The 26149-nt window shown below is 40.1% G+C and overlaps 3 protein-coding genes across 4 annotated transcripts; 1 reads left to right on the forward strand and 2 right to left on the reverse strand.

Moving 5' to 3' along the window:
• The first annotated feature begins 2115 nt into the window (after positions 1-2115).
• On the forward strand, positions 2116-3828 carry LOC113278909. The gene has a single exon (XM_026527631.1). The coding sequence runs from the start codon at positions 2116-2118 to the stop codon at positions 3826-3828; it is 1713 nt and encodes a 570-aa protein (XP_026383416.1).
• A 10300-nt stretch (positions 3829-14128) lies between these two features.
• Positions 14129-15865, reverse strand: LOC113281268 (probable xyloglucan endotransglucosylase/hydrolase protein 5). Its single transcript, XM_026529968.1, has 5 exons — positions 15711-15865; positions 15414-15612; positions 15208-15308; positions 14922-15115; positions 14129-14833 (listed from the first exon to the last, which is right to left on the reverse strand). The coding sequence occupies exons 2-5, from the start codon at positions 15610-15612 to the stop codon at positions 14440-14442; spliced, it is 888 nt and encodes a 295-aa protein (XP_026385753.1). The 5' UTR covers positions 15711-15865; the 3' UTR covers positions 14129-14439.
• Positions 15866-20762: 4897 nt separating this feature from the next.
• LOC113281269 (OTU domain-containing protein DDB_G0284757-like) lies at positions 20763-25888 on the reverse strand. Of its 2 annotated transcripts, XM_026529969.1 has the most exons (10): positions 25695-25888; positions 24580-24845; positions 24324-24397; positions 23842-23896; positions 23661-23735; positions 23485-23558; positions 23324-23372; positions 22388-22472; positions 21310-21366; positions 20763-21172 (listed from the first exon to the last, which is right to left on the reverse strand). In XM_026529969.1, exons 2-10 carry the CDS (start codon positions 24748-24750, stop codon positions 21126-21128), a joined length of 687 nt encoding a protein of 228 aa, XP_026385754.1. In that variant the 5' UTR covers positions 24751-24845; positions 25695-25888; the 3' UTR covers positions 20763-21125. The 2 variants fall into 2 exon arrangements, with proteins under 2 accessions (XP_026385754.1, XP_026385755.1); XM_026529970.1 differs by lacking the exon at positions 22388-22472.
• Between the last annotated feature and the right edge of the window lie 261 nt (positions 25889-26149).

The following is a 26149-nucleotide window of genomic DNA, read 5'->3' on the forward strand; positions in this document are numbered from 1 at the left end:
AGTATGACCATTCTGTAATTGGCCCAAGTTTCTTTTCCAATATAAAATTTTATAGAATCAATGAAATGATTAGCCAGTAATTAAGGCTAATCCTATAATAATGTAATTATTTAAATATGATAATAGAAATTAATGATAAAATAAAATACACCAGGTGTGAGGACTAGGGATGGCGTGAGGTACTACATTGTCTGTTTGCAGTGAAAATTGTGCAAATATTGGGGATGGTGCTCATACACACCCATATGAATATTCAGGACTCAGAAGGCAAAGACAGCAAAAGTGAAATGATAATGAGAAGCCAAAAATCGAAGGAAGAGAAAAAAATGAAAAGCCAAAAATCAAGCTATCCTGGCAGTAATTGTCTACGCGCCTCGCAACACTTTACATTATGTCTTTATCTTCTTGCTTAGCCCTCTTTTTTATTCTGTTATATGAATATCCTCTGATATTACTGCTTGACTAGACAAGGATGAGTCCAAAGGCTTTGAGTCGATGAGTCATCCCACTAGAATGACTTAATGTATGCAGCGTATCATTTATATTGATTAAACTATATGCGAACATTGTTTGTGAACACGTGGATGCCATCGTGATTTATGTGTTCACAATCTGGCGCTAGAAACAGGGACTCTCTCCCGGTAAAAGATTTATCTTATCCTGTGACTTTTACACATCTTTTCTGTTCCGAGCACCGATCTCTGAAAATAACGGTGCCCGGAGCCTTTTTCTGTTTTAACGATTCATCAGATCTACGTCATTATCAGTAGATCCGCGCTTGCTAAAATATTTTCAAGTTTTTTCCTTTGAAAACCAAAATTTTATAGCCAAATCTACGTCATTATCAGTAGATCCGCGCTTGCTAAAATATTTTCAAGTTTTTTCCTTTGAAAATCAAAATTCTATAGCCTGATCTACGTCTCTTTCAGTAGATCCGCGCTCATTAAGGTATTTTCAAGTTTTTTCCTTTGAAAATCAAAATAAAATTGGGTGTAGGGATCTACGTCATTTTCAGTAGATCTGCGTTTTCAGAAGTTTCAACAAACGTTAATCTTCAGAAAATCAGAACCCACGGGTAGATCTAACTTATCCCAAGGTTTTACCGTAGAACCCGTCTCGTAAAGTCATTAAAACCCATTTTAGAGTCCTTGTTGTTTATAGTTAACCTATAAGTCAAAAACTATGCTAGCATCTATTCCGTGGACCCCAATCCTATTTGTCTGCTACTTATGTTGTGCAGAAAAAGATACCAGGAATGGAGAAAAACAAAGACGGAGGAAAAGTGAAGGTTTCATCGAAAGAAACACCACGAACTACACCTGTAATGACTAGGAGCAAGCAGAAGGGTGAAAAGCTTAAAACAGCGGACAAGAGGCAAGATGGAGCTGAAAGAAAGATGCCTTTAGATGCAACCGCAATTGCAGCGGAAGCACTAAAGGCCGCTGCTGCCAAAGCCGGAGCCTCTAAAACCGGAGCCTCCATAATAGGAGCTTCTAAAGCAACAGCTGCCAGCCGACCGCATGAACAGCGTGAAGGGATGGCAGAGTCATTTGTACAACAACCTATTTACGGGATGCCTCTCACCAACAAGCAGAATCTACCACTCCAAGTTGGACAGCCGCTCTTGATAGCAACTCAGCCCGCGCTGCAGCCAGCAGAGGTCCAAAACCCGCAGATAGATCCCCCAGTTCCCCTGATACAAATTGTTGACGAAGACAACACAACAGATGTTTTAGTACAATTGCAAGTGGGGACACCAAATCAGTGATCAAACCACTCCACGCAGGTGATGGCAGAGCTTGAAGAATTAAGAAAAAATCAGCGGATATACGCGGATGCAGTAGCGCTGTTGGCCCAGGAGAACCAGCAACTTAAAGATAGGATCACACTAAGCGCAGAAGTAGAAAACAACATGAGGAAGCCAATTCCATGACGTCGATGCTAAATCAAGATCCAAGAATGGTGGTCGCTAACAATCCAAAGCCTTTGAACCGAAGAGATGCAAGAAGAAGTCAAAGGTCATACACAGACTATAATCCAGGAGACTCGGACTACTTCGATAGTAACACCTAAAGACCAGGACGATCCATTATTCATGAGGAACATCAGCGTGCAATGGAGAATCTTCATGCTGAAATGATGGCAGAAATCAAGGAGATGAAGACCAAGCAGGGGGGTGGAAGGCTGGATCAAGTCATGAAAGAAGCAAATACCACCCCACTGACTCAACTCTTGGCCAAGGCTCTCATCCCCCAGAAATGCCCGGTCCCAGCTTTCGAGTGTTACGACGGGTCCAGTGATCCCGCGGCCCACCTCCGAAATTACAATCGAATTTTGGTCCGATGGAATTATGACGACGCCATCCTCTGCAGATATTTTCCTTCCAGCCTAAGAGGATCCGCGTTATCTTGGTTCGACAATCTACCATCAAATTCCATTTATTCCTTTGGCCAGCTCACCGAAAAGTTCTTGGCAACCTACATGTACAACAAGGTCGTTAACACTGGAATGGATAAGATCTTCTCGTTGGCAATCAAATACAAAGAGACCATCAAAGAATACACTGATAGGTGGCACAAGATCTTCCAAGCTATAGGGAATGTGGACCCAGTAGTTAGCATCAATTGCTACAAGTGGGGGTTGGACAGAATGAGCCCCCTATTTGTCGAAATCCATGGTACCATCCCTGCTACTGAAGGAGATCTTCGAGTAATCATAGAGAAACATGGCATACTAGAGGAGATTCAACGAGAAAACCCCAGAGCTCAGGCTCAAAGGCCCCCGCGGACCAACTCAGTAGAACAAGCCAGCGGATCCAAAGGAGGTGGTTCAGATGAACGACCAAATGAAGATAGGAGAGAACGAAGAGATGACCGTCGACGTGATGATCGGAAATTCGAAGATCAAGTCTATACAAAATTGAACGCCAGATACGCACGCATCTTAAGGGAAATCAAGGGTCGGGAAAACCTTGACTGGCCTTGGTACAAGGGAAAGCAACCTCCAAGGTCGGAAAAGTCGAAAGAATACTGTGAATATCATTGTTTCAACGGCCACCAAACCGAGAAGTGCAAGAATATCAAGATAATGATTCAAAAGTTGATAGACGCGGGAGATCTTAAGCAATATGTGCAAAAAGATGGCTCTGAAGACAAGGCAAAACGAAGCAAACAAGTTCAGCTTCCTGAAGGAAACCGAACTGTAAACACCATCTCCTGCTCTGAAACCACATGCCCATCTCTGACGGCCCAGATATGGAAAAGATTGAGAAAGCAATTCGAAGACTACTGCGAGTTGTACAAAATCGATGGAGTTGAGGTGGATGAACACGAGCATTGGATGAACGCACCTATGTTTTTCGATGCTGAGGACATCGAAGAAGACATGGAGGACCACAACGACTCCTTGGTGCTCACATTACCTGTAGCAGGATGCAACATCATAAAAATCCTCATCGACGGAGGAAGTTCCATCAACGTCCTTTTTTACGATACATTCAAGCGTATGGAGATCAACGACGAGCAGCTGATGTCTTCGTATTATACAATCTACGGGTTCAACGGAGCGGCAACAAAACCATTAGGAGACATTGTCTTGCAAGTGGAAGCAGGACCAATGAAGGTGGACACTCGATTCAGTGTGGTGGATGCACCCTCACCCTACAATTGCATAATTAGCCGAAGATGGGTGCACAAACTCAAAGGAGTGGCAGCAACTTATCATCAGTACCTCAGATTCCCAACCCCACAAGGAGTGATGAAAATAAAAGGGGATCAGGTCACTGCACGGGAGTGCCAGGAAATACAAAACCAGCTTAATAACGAGTAAGACGATCTGCGAAAATCCCGAAGATCGCGAAACAAAGGAGAAATCAATTGACGCCTATTTGAAGGAAATCTCAGGAAGAAGCCTCTCAAAGGAGAACATAGTTGGGAACGCGGAAGCAAGTATTCTAACACAAAGGAGGCCGAAGAGCCTACCAAATAGCAATTAAAGAATGTTCCTCTCCTTGGGGAACCAAAACCCACGTTCACATTTGTGGAACCTGTGAAAGAAGTTAACATAGGGACTGAAGAGAACCCGAAAATGATCAAAATAGGAACGTTGATGGACAAAGAAAGAGAAGCCTCATTAATCAAGCTGCTCTAGGAATACTCGGACATCTTCGCTTGGAAACTAGGCGATATGCCAGGAATCTACCCGAAGATAATCCAGCACGAGCTTCGTATAAAGCCCGGCAAACCACCCGTCAGGCAGAAGGTGTGGAAGGTGGCACCAGAGTACCATAAAACAGTCGAAATGGATCTCCACAAACTGCTAGAGGCAGGATTCATCAAGGAAGTCAAATATCCAACGTGGATCTCAAACATGGTAATTGTGCCAAAAAATAAGGGAGTTAGAATATGCATCGACTTCACCAACCTTAACAAAGCGTGCCCGAAGGATAGTTATCCACTACCGAGCATTGACCAACTAGTTGAAGCAGTTGAGGGGTACGAGGGGATATCATTCATGGATGGATACTCTGGTTACAACCAATTATTCCTGGCAGAAGAAGATCAACAACACACAACATTCTACACCCCGCACGACCTCTATTGTTACGTAAGGATGCCCTTCGGACTTCGAAATGCAGGGGCAACATATCAGAGGATGGTTGATGCTATCTTCAAGCCATGGATTGGGAATACTTTGGAGGTTTATGTCGATGATATGCTCGTCAAAGAAAGCTGCGCAAAGACCACCATCAAGATTTGAGGGATATATTTGAGGCAATAAGGAAGCACCACATGAAATTAAACCCAGAAAAGTGCACATTCGGTGTTACCTCAGGGAAATTCCTTGGATACCTAGTGACGAAGAGGGGCATCGAAGTTGACCCTGCCAAAATCCAATCCATAGTAGGAATTCCATCTCCGAAGAACTTGAAAGAAGTACAAAAGCTCAATGGATCCCTATCGTCACTAGGGAGATTCATATCTAGATCGTCGGACAGATGTAAGCTTTTCTTCAACATCCTCAAAAAATGAAGCAAGTTCGAATGAACTGGGGAATGCGAAGAAGCCTTCCAAAAAATCAAGGAATATCTAGCCGAGATCCCAATCTTGCAAAAGAACGACCCTGATGAAGTATTGGCCTTGTACATAGCAGCAACGGATGACGCTGTAAGTGCAGTAGTTGTTAAGACAAATACGAAGATAAAGCAGCCCATCTACTACGTCAGCAAAACTCTCGACACAGCAGAGATAAATTACACGAATATTGAGCAGCTCATCTTAGCACTAGTTTGGGAAACCTTAAAATTAAGGACCTACTTTCTGACTCACTATATCCGCGTCCCATGCAAGGCGCCATTGGAGTCAGTCCTCAAAAGCGCGGGAAAAGTAGGAAGAATAGCAAAGTGGAACACACATCTCGACCAAATCAACATCATCCATGAAGTCCAACACTTTCAAAAGTCACAAGTCCTCGCGGATTTCCTAGCGGAATTACCTCTGGATAATGACGAAGGGGTAATAGATATACATGCAGCTAACGAAGACAAAGATCCGGTCGATATTTTTGAGCCTACAAACCCAAGACGATGGGAGGTCTTCGTCGACGGATCAAATAACAGAGAGGGTGCAGGTATAGGCATCGTGATCACCACACCCACGGGGGACAGGATCGTGCATGCCTTCAGGTTGGAATTCAAAGGGCATACCAACAACATTGTTGGATACGAAGCTGTGGTACATGCCCTTCATCTGATCATAGAAATGGGAATAACTGATGTACGTTTGAAAAGTGATTCACAGCTAGTCATACGGCAAATAGGGCTAGAATATAATGTTTATGATAAGACCCTGTTAGCATACATGGCCCTAGTCCAGACACTGCATCTCAGATACCAAGCATTAAGTTCCGACACCTATGCAGAAAATAACTCAGGCACACAGACGCCTTAGCCTATGTGTCATCCATGCTAAAAAACGAAGATGTCAAGGCCATCCAAGTAACCAGAGTCTATGAGCCCTCAGTTGTCTCCCAGGAATTCTGCGCTGCAAATCAAAAAGACAGTGTAGGAGATGACATTGCAGAGGATGATGTAGGGGAAGACATCGCCGACGACTTCCCAGAAGATGATATCATGGCAAGAGCTGACGAAGATGAAGATTTCAGCACAGAAGAAGACTGGAGATCTGAGATTCACCATTTTCTTGAAGAAGGAACACTGCCTACGGATCTAAAACAGGCTCGGAAAGTACAATCGAAGGCAGGGAGGTACGACTTGAGGGAAGGAATTTTATACAAGAAATCATTCCTCGGACCTTTGTTACGCTGCTTATCTAGATCCGAGGGGCATCTGGTTCTGAAAGACATACACCATGGGGACGCAGGAAACCACAGTGGGATGAGATCTCTGGCAGACAAAGCAAAAACTCAGGGATATTACTGGCCAACAATGATACGAGACGCGGCTAGAATGTCAAGAAGATGCGAAGAATGTCAGCGTTTTGCTAAAAGAATCCACGCACCTGCAACAAAGCTAAACTCTGTGGACAACACTTGGCCATTTTCTAAGTGGGGCATAGACATCATAGGTCCCCTGATTGAGGGGTCGAGTAAAAGGCGATTCTTGATAGTAGCCACGGATTATTTTAGCAAATGGGTAGAGGCAAAGGCACTCGCAAGGATCCGTGACTCGGATGTCTTCACATTCATCTTTCAAAATATCATTTGTAGGTTTGGAATCCCGGAAGAGATTGTCTCCGACAATGGCAAGCAGCTACAAGGCAAGAACATTGACTTACTCTTCGATACTTTCAAAATCAGAAAAAATAAGTCAACACCAATATACCCTCAGAGCAACGGACAAGCGGAGGCCACAAACAAGACCCTTGTGCTCATTCTCAAGAAACAGCTAGATGAGCATAAGGGGAGGTGGTGTGAGCAAATGCACAACGTATTATGGGCATACAGAACAACTCGAAGATCAGCCGCAGGAGAATCACCATTCCTACTCACCTATGGAGCAGAAGTTGTAATCCCCACAGAAATCATCTTGCCAACCACAAAGACCGAAGCATGGGAAAAGAATCTGACCGCGGATATGATGCTGGAAAGACTTGATGATCTCGAAGAAAGAAGGGAGGCGGCACTGCAGAAAATGAAAAATTACCAACGAAGGCTAGCAAGAGAATACAATAAAAGAGTTAAACTCAGAAACTTTGTAGAAGGACAGTATGTGCTGAGAACCATACCCCAATACCAGCGAGAAAAGAAGTGGGGTAAATTAGCACCAACATGGGGAGGATCTTTTGTCATACATGATATCACAGGAAATGGATCCTATTACTTGCGCAACCTAAAAGGGGAAGTCCCCAGACACCCATGAAGTGCAAATTATCTCAAGCCGTACCATCCTTAGAAAACAGCGCAGTTCTGCATCTGCGTGAAGAAAACCAGAAGAAGAAGACGACGCATCCGCTCGGCATGTTTCTATCTCTGGGCGAGGAATAGCAAACCTTAACTTATCAATCAAACAAGATTTTTGCAAAGAGTTCCTATCTGTGTAAATAATCTAAGTAAAAATCAAAGGGCAGCATATCAGTGGGATGAATGCTTGTAAATATAGCGTATTACAGACCCGGGAACGCTGCGTCTACGCAACAAAATATCACTATTGGGTAAAGTAACTAGTTACAATCTCTCAGGACTCCCCTATCAGCGTCTATAAGTGTAAGACCACGAGGAAGGCTTCCAGCAGAATGAGATACCCAACCAGTTATAAGGCAGCGGGTCAACGGAATGGGTGCATGTAAATATTATAAATAAGCACCACATATCCTAGAACGCAGCCTCGACCCCCACCGTATGGGAATCCTCTGGCCAAGGATTAACCAGCGGGGTGACAGGTCTCAAGACGATCACGAAGGTACATGCCTTCAGCGTCGCACTCAAACACTTTAAACTTCATTAATTCTTTACTTGCGTAAACTCAATAATCAAAACAATAGATTAATTAATAATGCAGGTAAAGCATAAGGCATACATTCTAAAACGATGATCCATCCATGAAAGTTGATTACAAGCTCGGAAAAATCAGCAAAAGGCGACAAATTCATCAAAACAAATGGCCCTAAGCCAGGTAATCAACAAAGATCAAATTTTTATAATCAGCACGGGAATCTACTTAGATGACTCGGCTTGATCAGTGGGATTCTTCTTCTGAGAAGAAGGCATGCTCCCACCCGAAGACGGACCAGAAGACTGAGTCAACGGCTCGGGCATTTGACAACGAGGATAGTTCTTAACGATGCCATATTTTTTCTTCAGATCCTGCTCAATCTTGGCCAGAGTCTTGTTTGTTTCTTCGGCTAACTGACAATGAGCCTTGTAACCAATAATGGTGCTTCTTAGTTCATACTGAGACAACAGAGACATTAGCCTGGTCACTTCCTTGGCAGCACTATTGGCAGCTTCGTTACGAGATCCATCCAAGCCCTTGTAATACGTGGTTTGGCAACGCGAAGGAAGATTGAGCTTTTTCAAGCTTTTCATTTGCAACGCGAAGCTGTCCCTCAAGCGCTGAGAAAGAAAAACACAAGATATTAGAATCACAGAATCACACACGGAAAATCAAAGATATACCTTCGACATTAGCCGAAGCTATTTAATATTCGTTAACAACAGCGTCCCGGGCTTCGTCAAGAAAGTCATATTCGTCGGATATTTTCTTATAATCCGTTTGGAGGATTGTAAGAGCAAATTGACACTCATATAACTCTACCTGCTTCATGGAATACTGATGACGAAGATGATTGACTTCGTTATTCAATTCTTCTATCCCTTTATTAATTCTGTACATATTCACTTCAATATTTCTCTCAGACTCAACCAAGTGAGCCACGTCGGCCCGAGACGCAGACAAAGCCTTACTAAGGGCGCTGGCCTCATCCCTGGCATCGTCCCTCTCCCGATCAAGACGCTGGATATAATCCATGACTTCTGAACCCTGAGATGAAAAAGCCTGCGTAACTCTTCTTCTTGAAGAGTTACTCTAGCTTCTAGAGACGAAGCATATTCTCTAGCTTCACGAAGATTATCCCGCGTCCACATCAAAGTACCATTAAACTGACGATGATCGGTATTATACTTATTCTGCATATCAACTATCTGAGTATGTCTCAGCCGCCACACCTCGGCCTTAGCATTCCATCTATCGGCCTCAGTCTGCATAGTTTCCACTAACTCTTTGATACGAGACTTTTGTCGTTCCCTGTCATTCCGAAGCCATATCAACTCTGGGACACTACCCACTGGAGATAGGATGGGGAGACTCAGACAGAACTCTAAGTGCGGGGAAGAAATAACAATGGGAAGAATGGTCTATGAAAACAAACCTGTAAAGGACGAAGCGTTTTTATGGGCCTGATCCAACTCACTACGAACCATGGCTAGTTCAGTACGAAGCTTCTCCTCTTCTGCACCAAGTTGTTATTTTCCCTTAAGACGATTCTTTAGTTCAAGTATTTCTTTATCTTTAGCAGATTAGCGGTCTCAGCGGCAGATAATTCTTCCTCCCTATGACGAAGCTTGGCCTCCAATTTAAGAGACTTCGCCCTAAAGAACTGGTACAGGGTGTGGTTGCAATGCTCGCTCCTCATCATTTGTGTTTCATTAAAAAAATATGGATAATCGTCACGAGGCATGACAGAAACACCTTGCAATTTATAAAAAGGAAGAGCAACTTACTTCTAGCAGTCGTTGTTGGGGGAAACCATACTGATACCCATCATCTATGGCCATCATATCATCAACGGCGGAAGGAGGATTGACCAAAAGATTGGCTTCTAAAGCTTTTAGATCTTTGTCCCACACACCAGTCACTTTTTCTTCAGAGGATAGCTGCATCATCCAACGAGTATAAGCGTCGGAGTTCTTCTCACCAGGGACTACTGGAGCAGGGTTGGGGAGGAACATCAAGTTTTTCTTTTGAAGCCATTCAAGGATGGCATCGTCTCCATCATGCATCAAGGATTGCATAAAGTCCTCCAAAGAAGACTCATAGGAAGCTACATCAGTAACAACAGCCTTCCCAACAGCTGGATTCTTCTCGGCCGCGGACTTCTTCTTTGCCTCCGCCTCCTTAGTAGCAAGAGCTTCGGCATCCTCGCCCTCAGATGAGTCTTACTCATCCACGGCCTTCTGACCTACGGCATTCCCCTTGTCAGAGTTACCAAGAACATCCCAATCATCGTTTGGGGAAATCAATGAAAACTCTGAAGCAAGACCCATGGCAGCATTCATATCAAATTGTTCCCCCACGGAGTAAATCCTACCAAAAGAAAACTCTTGGTTGACAACGGGAATAGGACCATCACCAGGGAAACCTTCCTCGTCACAAGTTCCACCACCACCAGGGGAAACTTCCTCGTCACCAGTTCCACCACCACCATGGGAAACCTCTTCATCACCAGAACCATCAGTACCGTGGCCACCAGGGATAATTTCTTCCTCGCCTCGACCTAGTTCCTCCTCGACGACATCATTACCATCTTCGTGATTAGGAGGAGAAGTATCAGTACGTTCTTCCCCATCAGATAGCTCCTCTTCAGCAATAAACTCTTCATTCACAGGACTGTTGACCTCCTCGAGAACCTCTGTTTCATCAGCTGCAACGGTGGAAGATTGCTTAGTCCCAAGCTTATTTTTCTTCGTCACCTACAAAAGCAATATAAGGAATCAATCTGAAGGTCGTTTCCTTCTTCCTTTAAGAAAATATCATGTTTTCTCAAACCAAGAAGATAAGGGGCAAATATACGGAAAAACCATACCTTAACCGCAGCAGTACTCTTCGAAGGAAGAGTGGCTTCAGAACTTTCTTCGTCATCTGCGTCAACAACGTCGAGGGCATAAGGAAAAGTCATGCCTTCTAAATTCAAGTGACAGGGGCAGTAATTTCCATAACGGGTTGGAGCAGCTTCACGAGCCTTGCTATCAGCATTAGGGCACCATCCGCGGGGACCAGGTACCCAGCCATAAGCCCAAGGACCAACGACTTCGATAACAGTAGAATGCCACTCATAGTCGTGATCACGCTTAATCCTCTCACGAGCAGGAAAAATCTTTTTCTTGGAAGACCCTTCAGTACCAGGGACATACTTCAGCTTGGCATCACTCACCTCACTTAGAAGACGAACCTCACCACGAGGAGCAGCAATATTACGAAGACCAACACTCCACGGCTTACGGTTCTTTCTATTAAAGTAATCTCCGAAGGAATTATTGAAGTTTTCGGGGGTATACCACTCCCGCTCGTCAGGGTTAGGGATGTAGTGAGTCATCATCGTTTCTCCCTTACTTCGAAGATAACATTCCCTGAGTGCCCGAAGGTAATTCCCAGTTAGCTGCGACACTGAACGGTTATGGGTGTGTTTACTGGAACCCTCGCGGTTAGCCAAGAAATCGTAATAAAAAGAATCACCATACTTGTACAAAGGCAACATAAGGCCAGCTTCGAAGACCCCCACGATAGTCAGCAGATGAAATTCATCGAACTTGTACGACTAAATCAGATCATAAGTAAGATCATCATCGGGAGCATAGAATCGAACATCGAAGCTATTGAGTTCATGCTTCTTTTTTTTTGAAGATATCAAGATCTATATGTTTGAAAGTGACTTTCTTCCTACCAACCCAAACGCTTTGTATTTCTAGGGCAGCGTCTTCATCATCAACGGGATCATATGGAGGATCCTTCGGAGGACTCGAACCCAAGGTTTTCTTCTTGAGAGGGGGATCTGACAGGGTACTCTTCGGAGGGCTCATATCCAAGGCCTTACTTTTGGAAGGAAGATTCTTTGACAAGTCAGCCTTTGAAGTAGTGACTTTAGAAGACTTCTCTTTAGCAGGGGGAGCCGAAGGCTTCTGTTGTATTGTCGTAGGTGGAGCCACGGAATGAAGAGGTTAAATATTCAGTGTTTCACCACGAGAAGGAGGAGGACCCTGCGTATTCTTTGGCTCAGCACGCGGAGGAGCAGAAGGACGGGTAACAACGTACCTAGAACCTGGAACACCCTTTGGTAGATCTCCCCTCGTGGTAGTGGAAGCCCTTTGACCGAAAAAGATGAATTTTTCTGGGTACGAGGATCTAACTGAGAAGTTCTAGATGAACCACCCCCGACGGAGATATATCAGGGTTTCTACGCGGAGGAGATCTACGAGGACTAGGCGGCAGAGTCTGATAAGGAACCCGCTGACGATCAGCCATATATGCGGGAAAATACAAGAAAACACAAGATAAAGACGTTAATAGAAAAGCAGATAAAGATCAAAAACTGGAGGAACACCAAAACCTCTATCAGTTTATCAGAAAGGTCTACCAAAAACCCTAGATTTGAAAAATTAGTCCTATCTTCAACTGACACATTAGTCAGAAGAAGAGGGGTAAGTATTATCAACACTTTCATCATGGAATCTGCAAACATCAGTCCGTGAGTTTTGTGATGAAGAACATGGGAAAGTATATATACTTTGTATATTTGTTCTTCATCACAAAACTAAGAACACAGTAGCAAAAGATGAACTAGCGATTAAGATCGAAGAAAAAGCTCATACCTATATCAGAAAGCTATATGAGTAGAAGCGGATGGTGAGAAGACGATAAACAGCAGAAACTGTCGCACTCTGGAAAGTCCAAGGAAGATATCTCTCACGACAACACCAGCAGAATTCAATGGCAAGAAGACAAGAAAAAAATGAAAAAGTTCAGGAGAAATAAAGAATTATGAACTGACAAGAGAATGAAGGAATGAAATTTATTTCAAACTTTTAACATTCTATCTCCTATTTATAACACTAAAGGAATAGAAACCGTCTCATCACCCAAGGAGGATTTAATGCGGGAAGTTATTGCAAGGCGTGGGAAACGTGCCCTAAAATCTAGGGGAAGTTATTGAAGAGAGGGAGAAAATATATGCGATCGTGGTTTTCTTCTAACTTCAACTGACGCCTAAGTTAGAAGAAAGGGGAAAAATTGTATGCACATAATTTCATCACTCGCCACCTGTCCGAAAAGATACACGTGAAGGACGCATGGCTCAGAGCATCAAGCTAGGATGTCACACGTGGATAGCTGAGAAACACGCCTTATCCATGCAAGATCACCATCCGGTACAACCGACGGCTGAGGACCAAGGAGCACTGGAGAGAGGGTCCACTGCGAAGCACTAGAGCAAGCCCAAGGATTCACTTTATTCCATCTCGGGATTGATCCAAGATCAACGGCGGGGGTTGGTCCAACTGACACGGACGCGACAGAGGCAGCAGACGACTTTCTGATGCGTGCAGACAGCTCAACCACCCGCATTAAACACCCAAAGATAGGATACGTGTCGAATAGCCTATGGAAGATATAGAGAAAGGTCCGCGGGATAAAGCACTAAGCACTGGGGGAATCGTGTAAACACGAGGATATCAACGGAATCATCACAAAGCACAAGACGATAAAGTTACAACGGTCTTCAGAAGTGGACCCCATGTAAAAACCTTATAAATACCCCCCTCCACCAAGAGAGAAGGGGTCGACCAATCCTTAGCAGTGAGAGGAGAAATTAGGAGAGAGAAATAGGAAGAGTAAGTAACCCCCATGTCCCAATAAGCTTTGTTGCTCACTTAAAAATCATTTGACTACCATTGTAACTTCTCAAAGCATAGTGAAACACCAACCCCGTGGATGTAGGCCTTAGTGCTGAACCACGTAAATCATTGTCTTATTTACATTCAACACTTACATTATGTCTTTATCTTCTTGCTTAGCCCTCTTATTTATTCTGTTGTATGAATATTCTCTGTTATTACTGCTTGACTAGGCAAGGATGAGCCCGAAGACTTTGAGTCGATGAATCATCCCACTAGAATGACTTAATGTATGCCACGTATCATTTATATTGATTAAACTATATGCGAACATTATCTGTGAACATGTGGATGCCATCGTGAGTTATGTGTTCACACGATGATAAGCACAAGATGAACTCATAAATGATTGTGGATGGAGAAGTACTTGTCTGAGTCGTGGATGGAGAGAATAAGAATAACAAATCAAACACATGCAGTAATGTTGTTGTACTAGATAAAGAAGTGATGTTAATAATAAATCAAGTATTTATTGTATTAATGGAATAAGAAAGAAATCTCAACAACAATTTTTATGGTTTGCTGCTCACACTTGCTTTTACAATAGTAAATAATAAATGGTACATTCCAACTTATGGATGATAATCCTCCTCCTCGGCCAGCCTTCGATGCGCTTGCATTTCTTTTCTTGTACATACACATATTTATAAATAAAAATATCAACTCAAGCAAATAATAAGATACACAATCAAGCATTCCCTTATAGATAAGCTACGGCCGGGCTTTATAGAGAGTTTTGCATTGAATGGTGCAACATTAGACATCTCTGTCGATCTTGCATTCGATGGGCATTGTAGGGAATCTGACTCGGTCAGTGCAATAGTTGTAGATGGTGTATCTTCGTCGAACGTCAGCCAATTTCCTGTACTGAATACCATCAAGATCTTGAAATGCCTTTTGGTCCCACCATTTCTGGCCTTGGGTTCTGCAATATTTGGCTGTCACGGATTCCTCACAGCCGTCTATGTGGAAACCTTTGTAAGCAGCGATGAATGGTGCCTTTGACCAGTCGGTCTTCTCGAGCCCACCCCTTGTTGCCCAATCATCTGCATTCCATAGACTGTTGTAGATTTTCATAGGTTGGTTGAATGGGAATTTTGATCCTTTCACGTTCTTGAATACCCTGATTGGGACGCTATCCACAAAGAATCTGGCAGTTTTATCCAAAAGGGTTTTGTTAGAAAACGATAGACATATAAAACGGGCAACTCAACAATTACTAAGGAAGGAATACTTACACAATCTGGTAAAGGTTCCACAAAACGGAGTAGGAATGGAAATCTTTGGTTGGGTCAAACCAGAGAAAGATCCTTTGTTCCCTGTTACCCGTTCCTCCGGTGAAGACATTTGTCTGTAAAATGTAAGGTTGTCCAGTTCTGTTTCCCAGAAACTCAAAGTCTATCTCATCGTGTTCATTGTTGTTAGATGACAACTGAAAAATCAAAATAACCAATTAATAAGAAACCAAATCAAACTGAAAAAATATATCTAGCCAGAAATGTAAGAATGGTGACTACTTCTTACATAGAAAGCGGTGACTGTTCCTGCAGAATCTCCTGGTACCATCTTAATATCCATACTGAAGTGACCAAACAGGTAAGATCCCTTTGATTGAAATCCAGTTCCTTTAACCAAGAAAGAAATAAAACCAATCAGGATTGCTCAAATAACCAGTTTGTTTAATCTGAAGAGACTTGATTGAGGATTGTTGGTTAGTGAGCTAGTAGTACCTGTGTATTTGTCAAGCATGAGAGTAATGTCGTTACCACCATTGTAGTATTTGATGTGATCAAAAGCCCATGTAGGCTTGTAGTTCCTTGAGAAGGGTACACTCACTGGCCTTCTTGGTGCAGCAGCAAATGCTCCAGAAGCCAGAAACAAGAGACCCAAGCATAGACTTAAAAGCTGTGGAGACGCCATTTTCATCATCTGCAACAATACAACAAGTAGTGTAGCAAGTTAGTTTGCCTGCCAGACATAGAAAGAAAGAAAATGGTTATGAATAAGATTGGTTCTTAGTTTATTACCCACAGAGAAAGAAGACTAGGATGAGAAAAAGAAAGAGAAGGAAGTAGTGATGAATGAGTGAAGAGAAGTGTGTGGTTTGCTACTACTTTTATAGGCAAAGAAAGACAAGAAAGAAAAAGAGTTTCTTTTAATTTTTTAAATTTTTTTAAATTTATGAAAAAAGGTGTTGTAATCTTGTAATAATAACTTAGTACCACTATATGTCATTCATTGGTTCAGAATATTAAAAAAAAAATGTAATTGTTGTGCATCTAGTGTATTATGGAATGTTTTGGTACTCTTCTTTATTAGATGGAGAAAGAAAGAAGGAGAAGTCCAATAATGTATAGTTTTTGAATTAGACTGCTGGTGTTGCTGTTGCTGCTGCTAGCTAGCACGAGTGTTACTGCTTGGAAGGTCTTGGGGAGGGAGAAGCATCAGTGATGATGAAACACTGTAGCTACTTTACTGCCATTGATTATGAGGTCCCATATGGTATTTCCTAGCTAAGCTAGAGGCAGAGGCTCATCCAATACTCTTTTCATACATAATGGTCCTTCCTTTTTCCAGTCTATTTGGACTCAAGTCATTATCATCGGCTTTGGGCTTATGAGAGTGACTAGAACTAATTACTGTTAACTCTAGTCATTATCTATTTCGGTCTCACACGGATATGAAGTCAAATCTTTAAATCTCTGCACCATGCATGTTTCCTAATACAGTAAAAATAAAACATAACTATTATTAGTACTTGTATTAGAGACCATAATGATAGTTAGCACTTAGAAATTAGAATCTGTTAGTCAATAATAGTTTCGCGGACAATTTGTTGGGCAGTCCACAGTCAGTAGATTGATAGCACTAGAAAACATGCATGCATCAAAATACAAACCAAATACTACGAAAGATTCACTAAATAATGGATTTAGTTCAGCTAATGGGATTCATTTCTTGGCAAATATGATTTTTGTTACGTTGTACAAGTCTTATCTATCTGGACTCTGGCCCAACAATGAATATGTGAATGATCTTGTGGCCACAGAATGGTGCATGCAATCAAATCATCGACAGCTAGTTGGATGTATGTATGTGTAACAGCTGCATGATGCGTATACATCTAAGTCTTGATGAACATTTAAAACTCCATGGTCCTACGTGTTCTAAACTCAACGAGTCCTGCTACATTGATTGGTCCTACGTACTTGGCCCAGCTACAATACCTATATTTGGGATGTAATAGTATATTTGGATTTTATTCTAGGTTCTCTGCTTATCAGGCGATGATTATATATTTGAAGCGACCTTCTTGTTTTATCTCTATCAATCGAGGGCGTGGGGACTGTGATGTGCAATGCCCATGGATCCATCAGCTTTTCCGTTTTACTAGCCAAATTTGAGGACTATGAGCTTACCCCTATATCATGTTCAATTCAGTAGTAAAGTTATTAGGTAATGATATTAGAGACCTGAGTTGAAATTTCCCGATATACCAAATACTAATCGGGAAAAGAAAGATACCGTTATTTCTGAATGAACGGTGATACTATCCATTTGTCTTATTTATAAGCTTAACGTTAAAAATTGTCATCTTAAGAATAAGTCTCTCCTCTAAAGTCTACTTGGACCAAACAGACTCGATTTGAAACATCACTAGTCAAAATATATTCGGATAATGGCTCATTTGTTCAAATATTTTTAAATTACGGTTCAAATGGACGATTAAAAAATAGTTTGGGTGAAATGGCCAAAAAAAAAATAGTAAGGATGAAACTGGTTTTATCCTAGTTTAAATTTAAAAAATAGCAAGGATGAAACTGGATACATCCTGTGTAAATTAAAAATAAGAAGAAATATTTGAAAATGTCACGATGAAACTGGTTACATCCTGCCTATTTTTACATTTTTGTCCATTTAAACAGTATCAAAATCTAACTTTCCATTTCACATACGAATTATTGATTTTGGTCTTTTTAACAAATTTTATGAAATATATGTGGCCAGCTAGTGTGAATTTTTCTGCTGTTTGGGACTACTTAATCCATCCACAGGCTAAAATCCAAGTGAAACTGAATTGGAAATGAAAATTTTGAGCACTTATTTTTAAAATTATGATATGATACCAAGTTAAAAAGAAGATAATATTGTTAATCAAACCTAGTAATAATATATTGTTAAGCTAGTAGTACTATGCAATACTAGACTTGACTTTAATTCACATGATAAAGCATATGTTTTATGGTCGCGGGCCGCGATTCGATACAACCCGATTACCATCGTTTATTTTATTATACCTAACTGACCGAATAATTATCTAGCAGTACATTTGTTTTCCTGCTACACGCGTGTGTATGTAGGTTAAGAAAAGAAGATTAAGAAATTAGTCAAAGAATTGATTTTGTCTCGATAAAGTCGTTGTGTTAGTTTTTAAAAACTTTGTATTTAAGCTAGTTCGAAGATTTGCATATTACCGTTGAATGTTCATTTCACATATCAAAGCAAATCATGTTCCGGGCCGGCATGGTATCCAACGTTTTACATCAGCTGATCATTATAATTTGCAGTTTTAAACTGCAACTTACTAAGACGGGGACAATTTGGTTGATTAGAATTAATCAGAGAGAATTGAAATCTGTCTGAATGGTTTGGTTGAGGCTGCGGACAGGAGCCCCAAGGGCCATGTGCCTAGTCTTTAAGACTAGAAACCTCACCACATGGTCATTTGCTCTATCTACTAAATTATTTGAATAATTAGTTTGAGCTAGCACTACCAGCTTTATTGTGATTTATTGCTATGAAATCAGCATCAGAATATATAAGTACATTTATAACTAATTTTTAAGATAGCATTTACCCAAAACAGTTGGAAAGATCAGCACATATAACAAAAACAAATCCTGCTATGTAGGAAGAAATCTTAGTTAGTTACTAGTATAATATTAAATTTTGTTTTTGGATTGATTAGTATAATAAAAATAATAATATTGTGGAGATTGAATGGAGTGAAGTATGAGAATGATTGATTTTAGATGAGTCTACTCACCAAGGACCAAGGTCACACAAATTGTTCTCTAATCAATCAGCAACTTCGACGGTATAGTTTTCCGATCAATCATCAACATATCCGACTCAGGGATGATAAAAATAACACAAAATTGGTTAAAAAGACTGAAATCAACAATTTCTGGATGAAATGGACAATTAGATTTTTATACTGTTTAAATGGACAAAAATGTAAAAATAGCCAGGATGTAACCAGTTTCATCGTGCCCATTTTCAAATATTTTTCTTATTTTTAATTTACACAGGGTGTATCCAGTTTCATCTTTGCTATTTTTTAAATTTAAGATAAGATGAACCCAATTTCATCTTGCTATTTTTTCGTTTTGGTCATTTCACCCAAACTATTTTTTACTCGTCCATTTGAACCGTAATTTAAAAATATTGGTACAAATGATCCATTTTCCGTAAAAATAATAACATACACATAACATGATTTTGATTAACAGCTTCTCCCAGGTGTCGAATGTCGAGTTGGTTATTACCTAATGCACATGCATCATTACTACATGCTGGTTGGTGATCAAATCATATGATTTGGTACATCATGGCGTGGCTAGCTTCTGGCCTGTTTTCGTGCATCTTCTGTATTCCCGAGTCTGCATTACGAACTGTTGATAGTACCATTCAGAATATCAGTATTTAGTCATTTTTTCCTTAGTTTTTGCATACAAGTCTTTCTTTTTCACGTAAGAATTCCCATTTACATTTGACCTTTTTGTTACTGCATGGATGCACAAACTGCCTCAATAATTTCTGCTAAATCTGATACAAGGATTTCCTTTTCATTTAGCTATAGTGTTGGTTTTGAATCCTTAATTTTCTTTAGTTCGTTTGTCTGCTATAGAAACCGGTCAACCATATATGCCCGATAGAAATCAAATAGGAAACAAAGGAATGTGCACAAATCAGTAATAGCCACCGTCATTGAAGGAAGGAAGGAACACAATAATGCATCGGCTACGGTTGCTAGTGGGCAAACTGAGACGCTGAAAATCAGAAACTCAGATATGTATCGGAGATTTGGAGGGCCTTGGCACTGGCCATGCCAATCTTGTTTTTATTAGCTGCTTATTTCATTGAATCAATACTCAAAAAGGTTTTGTCAACATTTAAATTTGTAGGGTTGTGTGGACGTTTCTTTTGTTTTGTTGTTACCGTGTCACATCTGGGCTGGATAAGGGGCAGCAAATATAATCTCCTCACATGCATCCATGCAGAACCGAAAGGTCTCATGCCCACACTGATCCATTTTCTTCCCAAATACAGAATCAAGTTGAGTCTAGACAGCCAAATCGCTGAACTGGCTCTCTTTAATTTAGTTGGTTATGTTTCATTTCAAATCCTCAATTGATATCGTCTTCAAATCTTCCTTTTCAGCACCAACCGAGTAGTCTCACCAAATTCAACAAAAGACTCCAAAGTTTTGCTTTTCTACAGTCCATAAGCATTTGCCCAATAATTCAATTCAGGTATAATCGAACACACCACTTTTTGTAAAATCCAGCTGTTTGATTATTTTTTATGGAATTTTTGAGAAATTTGGAGGAGTACACGAATAAACAACTTCATTTTTCATGGCTTCACATATTTTGTTTCACGACAATAATAATTTACATGGTTTTGATCATTTGAAAAACCTAAAGTTGTGTTATTTTTCTTAAAAATATAACACACAACATAAAAACAAAAAGTTCACTATGAAGAAAGAAAAGAACAGAAAAACAAAAATGTACCAGGCAAAAAAGATCAATATATAGCGGTCATCAAAACAGAGGGACCATCAGTACTAGTTCATGTGGAAGACGACTTTATACAAATCTCTCTAATCAAAAAAAAAAAACTTTATACAAATCTCTGCATTATTTACAGTATGCGGAAAAAGGTTGATTGCGACTGAAAATGAAAACATACATGAGAACTGAGATCATAAATAATTGAAAGTAACCAATGTATTTGAATTCTGATTCAGTCCATTGACATCAGGAGTACACTATTACGATGTAAACAATCTCTAGGAAAACATAGACTGCTTTAAAAATAAAAGGTACAATTAACTCTTCTAAGTCATTGTATTTTGAAATTTATTCATCCAGCACCCTAGAAAAAAATTATTCATGTGTTTACAGAAAGTAAAACACAATCGAGGCAGCAACATATATATGGTACAAAGGTTGAAGAAACAATTTATACGAATCAAGATGAATAAAATGAGCAAAAATGACAACAACCAAACAAATACAGTATATTGCAGTACGGCACTTGATGAGTATGCACAATGGAAGTATCTCTGCAGGACCTCTCTAGGCTCTCCTCCTATTGATCAATGATTGAATCATAAAAATCCCTTTCTTCTTGTTCTTTTCCTACTACTACTACTAGAACAACCAATGCTTCTTCCTTGGCTTGCTAGGTAGTGGGGCATCTACAAAGTACAAAAACAAGAAAAACACTATTTTGAGACAGCACGAAATGTATCTAACCAGAATAATATTAATTTCAATCTTCTATTTTATCAAGGCACCACAAAAGAAACATTAGTAAGTTGAGTCCAGAACGTACTCCTCAGTTCGTATAGCGAGTTATAGTGTACTTCTGACCAGAAACTTAACCATAGCTCTGCATTTGCAATGAAAACTAAAGTTAGTGGGGGCATGACAAAAGCTTTCTGCAACAACAGAATGAGTGCTTGCTCGTAAATACAATCAGACTGATCTCTTTAACTTCTGAACCCAACTTACACTACACAGATTAAAGCTACATCCAATCAAAGGTAATGCTACTATTAGATAACAGTTTAGACTTGTGGACCAAAACCTGCCCACTGAAAAACTTCGTCACTTGTGCAGTACCCCAGTACCACAAATTGACTTAACCTATCAGCTACTGGATCCTTACTTAAACTAGTTTCAGTCTAGTGTACCCTGTAAATTCTGCCCCATAATCTGACACAGCTCAAACTCCGCCTGTGTAGTTTCTCTGCACAGCCTGTCCCAAGCCAGGATAAAGGAGGAGGGTTCGTGATTGGCGTGGGCCACGTGGCAAGCCAACGGTGAAAAACACAGCCATTCCCCTATGAAAATAGGGTCGTGATAGGCGTGGCGAGCCAGCGATAGACCAAAGGAGGGCGAGAGCAGTACCAAGATGGGTGACCGCTTGGGAAGTCCTCGTGTTGTTTGGTTGAAAACCAGCCATTTCCTTAGGAAAGGGCGGCGAGTGCAGTACCAAGATGGGTGACCGCTTGGGAAGTCCTCGTGTTTCCTTTCTAGCTTACCCCAACTTGTTTGGGACTAAAGAAATTTGGTGAAATTTCATATACTTGATCGTGTTTACATGTTCAAATGCAAACGCGAACTACGGTACTTTTACGGACCAAACTCCTTCCTCCTCTCTGGTTAGTCCATTCTGGACAAACAAAGCTAGAATTCTAAGAAAATTGGTTACACCTTTGCTGCATCTAAGCTTTGTTAGAAACATTTACTTAACACTAAAGGCAGTGGAATCATTTCAGTGAAACAAGAGGAAGGCACTTTTACTTTTCAGAGGAAAACAATTCGAAAACTTAAGCATATAAAATCCTGAAACACAACATATGAGAAGAATAGTACGGTTACTAGTAATGGCTTGCCTAAGTTCTTACCTCGTTTGGGAGCATGGTTTCGTGGAGTGATTTCAATAAAGCAGGTATCTCTAAATGAAGTTAGAAGACATATCTTTGCTCCAAACTGCAGATACACAATCAGATTTCAGACCTATGCTACTATCAAGGACAGGGTATGAAGTACTAAATGACCCTTAAATCTCTTATGCATGTATAGTTTTCTCAAAGTGGATATAAAAAGTGAGATGGGGCATGGGGGCGTTTTATGATGGGGAAAAATATTTGATGGGGACGTTTTATGATGGGGGTGTGAGGGACAAATCATGTCTTGACACGTGTCTTTGCTATAAATTGATTCCGTCAAATTTTGTTTCCAAATATATAAAAGAAGTGTATTTTTGGTGAAAATATTGGTTATCTTAATTGATGATATTTTATCCTTTTTATTTTCTGGTAATAAAATTTGTTAAAACAATTAATTGGAAAAATACATGTCAAGACATGATTTGTCCCCCATGTCCCCATCATAAAACACCCCCATCAAAAATTTACTCGATGGAATGGGTGGTAAGCTATGTTGTAAAGGCACCACTTAGGCGCCAAAATTGAGAGTTTTGGTGCATAGGCGCCTCACCCAGCCAAGGTGCCGCCTTTATCTCCGGATCTTTGTTAAGACCTAATTAAGCAATCTAACCCCTGAATGTAGAATTAGACCCATCATTTATATCTTGGACTCGCTTATTTCACTGGGATTAAAGCCCCGGATATTTGCTTTTTGAGTAATATACTATTATATCATCTAATTAAGTGTTCTGGTTGTAAAATAATGTATGACTAGAAGTGCGGCATATATTATACCCCAACACTGCAGTGTACACCTCGCCTTAAACACAATGGTCGGTCAGTTTTCAAATAAAACAAAGTCGTCATGTTATGAACTTATGCAAGAAAAGTTGTGGGATAACAATAGTATACCTTATCGGCTGCTGCTTGTAACGTCAAATGGTCTCCCCACTCACCAGATCTGCATGATGCATGAAATTAGGTCCTGTAATAGGATATACAGATCTTCTTACTTTAATCAACGAAGTACAGCAACTAAATCATGCACAAGATAATCTACAGAAGAAACCTACTTGGCCATTTTCTTGCAATAGTGTTTATACTTCATAGGAACGTAGCTTTCATACAGAGAACGGTTGTCTTTAAGCTGAATGGGAAAGAAAAAGGTCTGAAAGGTGAGAAACCTCACATATATATTGTGAGAGGAAAACAACTAATGTAATGGTATAACATGCTCAGTACAAAATACCTGCTTTATAATCTCTTTTCGTACAAATTTGTGATGATCTGGAGACTTGAACATTTGGTCTGAAAGTGCACGAAACTGCAAAAGTGGAAAACAAGAAAGGATTTAACAAACTTGAAAAATATTAATGTTTCGACGCTTTGCCTTGAACGTTTCTCAAAGATGTTGGCTGGAGTCTACAAACCTGACAATTTCCATCCCCAGAGACCTTCACTTCATATAAACCATATACATGTAGCCTAGGAGAATGTGATGAAAGAAAATGGTTAAGCGCTTTGTACATATTAGATGAGATCATGTAGATGCTACATATAAAAAAATAACCACTCTGGGGATACCGGAAAAAATTACAATCTAAAGATTCATAATTAATGTTATAGCTGTAAAAGATTAATAATGTAGGTATGAAGAAGGCTATATTTGTACTTGTCCCAATCTTTCTGTTACCGGTGAACATTAACATAGGTTACATAGCATCAATTCATCTTTTAAGTAGTTTAACAAAAATCTCCAGTCATTCTGGGGCCAATCTCACAGAACAATCAATCTAAGAAGCAATCAAAACAAGCTTAAGAGAAAGCTTCTGCCCAAAAGATCATAGACTTCAACAATGAAGAATTCATATTCTAGTTACTAACTTCCAGATTTATATGTTAAATTAGGTACCTCTGCAGCAGTCGTTGATGATCCAGACTCGCGTCACTGAAGTTGGGTATGTATGAATTTATCCGTGGAACATGCTGAAAATATCTGATGTTAAAAACTAGATGGGCCTCAAGAAGCAACAATATTCATCACGAATGGTAAGAGTTTGAAAGATGACAATACTGAACACAAGCAAGATTTTGTATTCACTTAACAGAGATATTAACAATTAGACAACATAGTTATGAATGCAGATGCAACATGAGTAATAACATGCCTTAATAGGTGCTAAGTTAGCAAGGCGTGCAGCAGCTACACCATCTAATTTAGCATATTCTTCAGACAGAACAACAGCTATCATCTTATCATCCTCAATATCTTGTGGACTACTTAACGATGTAGAGGCAGAGCTTGAACATTCACCAACATCGAGTGTTCCATTTCTCATACTTAACCCTGGTGTCAGTCAGACACTGGAAAATTCAGACTGATTAACTTCCACCAGGTGATCTGTTTTAACAATCTACAAATAGATGCCTGGAGCTGCCAATTATAAAAATTATCAGAATTTTAGCAAGAGCATGTGCGCAAAACAATGACTACATAGGAAAACATCGCGAGTATCTAGAAACCCTTCTGAGATACATCCTGAAATATGAACATTGAAAGATTATCTAACTGTCTCAATAGTGCGCTTGTAAACAACAAACATTTGCAACATTACAAGTATTTTCTCTCTGCTCAATGAGCATTAGGGTTAATTACGACTATCTAGCAGTACAATGTCGTCGTTGTTGTTGTTTACCCAATAACTCATTCTCAAATGTTATTTTATAGTAATGCCTCATGGAATCATCATTGGTTACATATTCTAGAATTCAACAGAAACCAAATTGATGATGATGCACAATAGTATAAAATGAACATCGAAAGCTAATCAGGACAATCTAACCATTTCGATTGTGTCAGTTTAAATAATCGAGATGATATACTCTCTCTGGTCATTCATCAGACATTCACACCTACCTAGCTCTAATTGTATTATTGCTTATGAGTAACTCATTGTCAAATGTTTCCTAGTAGGGACTTGGGAACTAATTTTGAACATTACAGTAAATTCAACAGAAACCTAATTAATCACTACCCATTAAAACCCCCAAATTACGCTAAAATTAGTCATCATACACCTCAATTATCATCCAAGAATCAATCAATATCAGAACCAGTATACACAGGATCATCATAATGATCATCATTATTGGAAGAACGAAGCAATTCAATAGGAAAGTTAATGGAAATATTCAGCAGAAACAGAAAATGATGCAGTGAAGGTATAAGCAAGATCCATTATAACAACAATGAAGATTGATCTAATTAAACAAATTCTCTTACCTATGATCAGCTAGGTCGAACTATATTCTTCTTTGTTGTTGTTAAGGATGAACAACGTGAGATAGAGAATCTATAAACGAGATTAAAATTTCTGGGGAAGGAAGGAATATAAAGGATCTTTCTTAATTTGTAGATGTTTGTGTTTTAGTCAGCGAAATGGGAAGCCCCCGGCCTAGACTAAGAGACAAAACCTAATAATATCTGTGTATCTAAATCCCCCAATAAAAAACGCATTTTGGGTGTTCTGTTCTGTTAATCTGGACCCTAGTTAGCAATTCGGGATTCGGAAAACGTACGGAACGTCAAACGTACGAGTATTATACGGTTTTGTAAAATCTAGAGTCGGTCCAAAATTCGGTCAACGGGACGTGATTCGTCAGTAATTGGGAATGGCATATGTACGTGTATAATTCGATTTATAAATGTGAGTTCGGCTCTGAAAATTCGGTATCTAT

The sequence above is a fragment of the Papaver somniferum genome, chromosome 5 (genome assembly GCF_003573695.1).
Source record: "Papaver somniferum cultivar HN1 chromosome 5, ASM357369v1, whole genome shotgun sequence".
NCBI lineage: Eukaryota > Viridiplantae > Streptophyta > Magnoliopsida > Ranunculales > Papaveraceae > Papaver > Papaver somniferum.